At 43.6% G+C, this 5,539-nt stretch overlaps 1 protein-coding gene across 1 annotated transcript in view; it reads left to right on the forward strand.

The window, feature by feature from the left end:
* The first annotated feature begins 556 nt into the window (after window positions 1-556).
* P4HA3 (prolyl 4-hydroxylase subunit alpha 3) overlaps window positions 557-5,539 on the forward strand; it is a 47,756-nt gene continuing 42,773 nt past the window's right edge. The window contains exon 1 of the mRNA XM_042456373.1: window positions 557-868. Within this exon, the coding sequence (XP_042312307.1) occupies window positions 699-868 (170 nt within the window). The 5' untranslated portion in view covers window positions 557-698. The remainder of the gene's footprint in view (window positions 869-5,539) is intronic.

Here is a 5,539-nt window from a genome sequence, read left to right on the forward strand (position 1 = left end):
GTTCTTACGAATGTTTAGGAAGAATCTCTTCTCCTATAGCTTTCATCCATTGCTCCATGTCCTTGTCTCTGGAGCAGCAGAAAACAAGCTTGCTCCATTATCAATGTGACATCCCTTCCAATATTTAAGCAGGGCTGACTTGTCACCTTTTAATATTCTCTTCTCCTGGCTAAACATACACAGCTCCCCAAGTTTTCCCTCAAAGGGCATGGTCACTTGCCCAAGGTCACCCAATGGCTGAGTGGGGATTTGAACCCTGGCCTCCCAAAGTCATAGTCCAACACCTGAACTACACCACACTGCGTGTCACGCTACCTTTTAGAAATCACATTTTCTGCACTGGTGGGGAAAGTTGCAAAGTACTGAGCAAAGAAGTCTGCCAGAGTTTAGCAATGTCAAGTGAGAAAGAAATACATACAGCAACAGCCTGGTGTCTCCCTGCCCTTACTTTTTTATCTCAGGCTGCCCCTTTCCCATCTGGTTTCCATCTCAGCTCATTTCTCTTTTCTGCCGGGAAAGGTTTGGTCGGCTGGTTTTTCCCAGCCGTGGGCAAGATTCCAAAGGAGAAGCCAAGGGTGAGCTTCTACCGGCTGACAAATAAAACCATTCCTTGGCTCCTGGTCTTTGGGAGGGCTTGGCCCTGGGAAGAGGAGGAAGAGAAGGACAAAGAGAGGGAGGAAAAGTTTTCTCCAGAAGAGATGCAGTGGCCGGAGATGGCTTTGGTCCTGAGCATCTTGCCATGGGCGCATGCAGACACCTACACCTCCATGCTGAGCATCCTCCAGGCCCGGGAGATAGAAAGGGAACTCCTGCAGAATTTGCACACTTACCTGGAAGAGGAGACCAAGCGGCTCAATGATCTCCGGAGGTAAGCGTGGAAGCTTAGAAATAATGCATGAAAAATAACATCATTCAATATGGCTAATCGCTTTTTGTAGGGGGTGAGTATGCAACCCAAAAGTCTAGCCTGAAAAGGCATGCGACAAGTAAGAGTTGAGTCAGCGTACAGTCAGCCCTCTGCATCCATGGATTTTTTTTTAATCCATGGATTCATGCATCCACAGTTTGAAAATATTTTTAAAAAGTACACATTCCAAAAAGCAAATCTGGATTTTGTGGTTTTATACAAGGGACAACATTTTATTACAGCGTTGTATTTAACGGGACGTGAACATTACAGTTTTTGTTATTCATGGAGGTCCTGGAACCAAACCCCAAGCGCCCACTGTATTTGGGTAACAGATTGTGGTTTCTCATTACTTCCAAATGTTACTTTTAAAAGCATTTGAGAGACAAGAATTTTTCAAGTTCTACTAACTCTCAAATACTATTTTGGAGGTTTCTTAGAGGCAGTTTGCCAGCATTTTCCCCAAGTCCTAGGGTCCCATTGTAAGAGTTTGATACCACTTTAACTGTCAAGGCGCCACTGCATGGAACCCTGGGATTTGTAGTTTCTGAGGTATCCAGAATTGTCTGCCAGAGAGCTCTAGTGTTGTAATCCAAGGGAGTGGACTAGACTGCTATTGCTGAGGATCTCAAGTACCTCACAAAATAACCCACCTTATATACTCGACTATAAGTCGTCCTCATGTATAAGTCGAGGTCAAGTTTTGGGGCCAAAATTATGGATTTTACCATGATGTGTGGATAGGTCAAAGGTAAAACTTGGAGGCTCCTTCAGTGTGTGTATATGGCAAGAGCGACTCTCATTGAGGCTTTCTGCTTCAGCGTTTCAACTTTGGTTTCACCCTTCACTCCCCAGACAGCTGCAGCCTGGAGGAAGAGGGACTCTGGGTTTTTAGCAGCAATCCCCCAGGACTCTTTCTGCTTGGCTCAAAAATAAACTCTTTCTTCACTGCATAGGAAAATGTGAAAGCGCTACGATCACATTACCATACTGACTCATAAATAAGTCTACCTGGAATTTTGGGGTCAATTTTTGAGCATAAATGTTGGGCAATATATATTATATTGAGGGGAAAGGCAGAATATAAGTAAATCAGCATCAGCATCTGCTTTGGTCAGGCGCTGCCTGGAATAATACTGTGTCCAGTTTTGGGCACCACAATTAAAAAAGGATGTTGAGTGTGTGCAAAGGAGACTACTAAAATGGTGAAGGGTCTGGAAACCGTGCCTTATGAAGAAAGACTTAGGGAGCTGGGGATGTTTAGCCTGGAAAAAGAAGCAGTTAGGAGGTGATATGATAGTCCTGTTTAAATATTTGAAGGCATGTCATATTGAAGATGGAGAAAGCTTGTTTTCTGCTGCTGCAGAGAACAGGACCCGTAACAATGGATGCAAGCTACAGGGGAAAAATTCCAGCTCAACATTAGGAGGAACTTCCTGAGAGTAAGGAGTGTTGACAGTGGAACACTTTCCCTCGGAGTCCTTCCTTAGAGGTCTTTAAGCAGAGGCTTGATGGCCATCTGTAGGGATGCTTTGACTGAGAGTTCCTGCATGACAGGGGGTTGGACTGGATAGCCCTTGGGGTCTCTTCCAACTCTAGGATTCTATGATCATCATCATCTACCATAGGATGGAGCCTTGATACTTGAAGTAGAATCAAATTGCAATAACTCTTTAGTGCCAGTCAAATATTTACTACAGTTACACATTGTGCCCACCCTATATGAAAGAAGCCATGGTCATCAATGAGACCTGCATGCATGCCTTTAACATAATGCATCCTTACATCCTCTTGGAGGCAAGATCTTCCCATTCCATGTCTGCAGGGATGGGGCTGACCCACAGCAGTGGGAGGAGTAGCCCTGTAACTCTGTTTCTTATATGACAACTCCCCTTTGCAGCCTTCAGTACTATCTTCAGTCACTAGGTGGCAGACTTCCTTAACCAGCGCATAGGAATGTGGTGACTTCCAGTAATATCCACTACATTCCTATGCACTGGTTAAGGAAGTCTGCCACCTTGTGACTGAAGATCGTACTGAAGGCTGCAAGCAGAGAGGCATTCACAGTGAGTAGGGGGGAAACAAGTAATACTCAAGTGTACATACATGGGTCTCTTGAATACAGATGTCAGATTTCTGCAGTGTAGGTTTCATAGTCCTAGCTCTATAGCTCTGATAAACAGAGAAGCACACATTTCTTCTTGTATAGATATACAAAGTGGATTGAAAGCATGACTTAAAGTCAGATGGCTTCACAAGTATAGCTTTGTGCAAGACCTGCATGGCAGCTAGGTTTTTTTAAAATAAAAATTGGGAATGGTGGGAGCTGTAGTCCAATATAACCGGATAGTACCGAGTTGGAGAAAAGCAGATTAGAGGAATCTCTCCATTCCGACTTGAACCAGGACAAGGTTTTGAAGAGATGACCCGAGGGAAACAGGGTCTGAGAGTCAGTTGTAGGATTTCCAGGAGGGAAACAGGACAGGGCTCCAGTATCTTTAATGACTGTGCAGAAGTGGAAATTTCAACAGGTGAGAAGCAACATTTGTTGAAATTCCCTCTTCTTTAAGGGCTTTACCATGCTGGTTTCAGGAGATAGGGCCCCCAGAATCAACTCTTCTCCACAAACTTGCCTTTCTGGATTGTGAAATTGGCAAGGGAATGTTGCAATTTGAAACACAGCTCTGGCTAATAAATTGCCTTCCCTTTTGTGGGTGAATTTATTGCCTGCGTCAGATATAATGCAAACCACAAGCTGCTTTTGAAATGGGAAATGAATATGGCCTCGACACCGTAAAAACAACCACACACCAGCCTGTTGCACATGGCCAGATAGAACTGTGCTTTTGGATATGAAAAATAAATTTGTGTTTGTATTGTATCTGATCTTCCATTCTGAAGAAAGTTTACTAGGTAATGCTTGGAACAGACATATGCAGGCATTTTTGGGGGGTTAAGATTTAAACACACTGAACAACTCTGTTTTAACATTGTAAAAATGTCAATCACAAATCAACCACACATTTTACTGTGCAAAACCTAGATATCTGTTGGCACCAACAATGGAATTCACTTAGATAATTCACCAGCGTGCAATGGATGTATTCTGCTGATAGCAGCACAGCTGAGTTACATAAACGGCAAGTTCATCTGTGCCTTGTCTTTGCAAGGTGCATGTGTGTGTTGTGACTGTGCATCCTATGCTTTCCTAGTGCATTTATCCATCGTAGGCAATGGCATCCCAGCACTGACGCTTGTTGCACAAGGTTGCTATTTTGCATGGAGATTGCATTGTGCTCCTGTGGCGCATGCCCACATGTGGGTATTTATACAACGCTATGGGGATGAGAACTAGCATGGTGTGGTGGTTTGAATGTTGGACTATGACTCTAGAGACCAGGGTTCAAATCCCCATTTGGCCATGGTCATGGGTGAGCTTGGGCAAGTCATACCTTCTCACCCTCAGAGAGAGGCAAAGGCAATCCCTCTCTGAACAAATCTCTCCAAGAAAACTCATAACAGGTCCACCTTAGGATCACCATAAGTCAGAAAGGATGTCAAGGCACACAGCAAGAACAACAAGTGAGCTAGTTATAGATCTTCAGGAGAGGGCTTTCTCTCAATCCTATTACTGTCACAGACATGCTTGGTGAAGACACAAAACAGGGTCTTCTCGGTGGGTGCACCCAGACAGGGGTATTCCTTGCCATGGCAAGTTTCGGTGGCTGCCTCTCTGATCTCTTTCCACTACCAAGCAAAGATCTTTTTATTTAGGCAGGACTCTGGGTATGAATTCATGTGGCAGATAGGCATTTAATGGGGCACGCTGTGCCTTTCTCTCTAATTTTGTGCTTTGAATGTTTTTTAAACTGCTTTAACTTTGTGTTTTTTAATGTTACGTTGAGTTTTTAATACTATTTTTGTATTTTGTTTTGTTGTTGCTGCTGCTGTGTGCCTTCAAGTCATTTCCAGCTTATGGCAACCCTAAGGCATCGCCATCACGAGCTTTTCTTGGCAAATCTCTTCAGAGGTGGTTTACCATTGCCACCCCTTAGATTGAGAAGAGTATTTTTATTTATTTTATTTTATTTTTATGCTGCTTCTCTCCCAAAAAAGAGGGGCCCAAGGCAACTCACAATATAAAAGCACATTAAAACAATTTTTAAAAAATGAAAAAAAAATCTCATTAAAGCATAACAAAGTTAAAATTTAAGACATAGAAAAGTTAAGAACATACAGTAATCTAAAAATCTAAAACACACTCAAACTTCCCCCCCCCCCCTAAATAAAACCAGGCTTGCATAATTTTAAAAAGTCTGCCTGCATAGGAATGTTTTTGTTTTCTGGCCAGCCTAGCCTGCCATGGAAGGGCATTGCAGAGGGCAGGAGCAGCCACCAAGAAGGCTTTCTCTCGTGTCCTCACCAAGCAAGCCTGTGATGTTGGTAGAACCAAGAGAAAGCCTTGAAGGAAGCGGCTGTTAAGCCGCTTCTGAAAAAACCTTCCTTGGACCCCCTGGATATGAACAACTACAGGCCTGTTTCTCTGCTGCCATTTTTGGGCAAGGTAATCGAGAGGGCGGTTGCTCTTCAGCTCCAAGCTGTCTTGGATGAAACCGATTATCTAGACCCATT

This window comes from Sceloporus undulatus, chromosome 3, assembly GCF_019175285.1.
Source record: "Sceloporus undulatus isolate JIND9_A2432 ecotype Alabama chromosome 3, SceUnd_v1.1, whole genome shotgun sequence".
NCBI lineage: Eukaryota > Metazoa > Chordata > Lepidosauria > Squamata > Phrynosomatidae > Sceloporus > Sceloporus undulatus.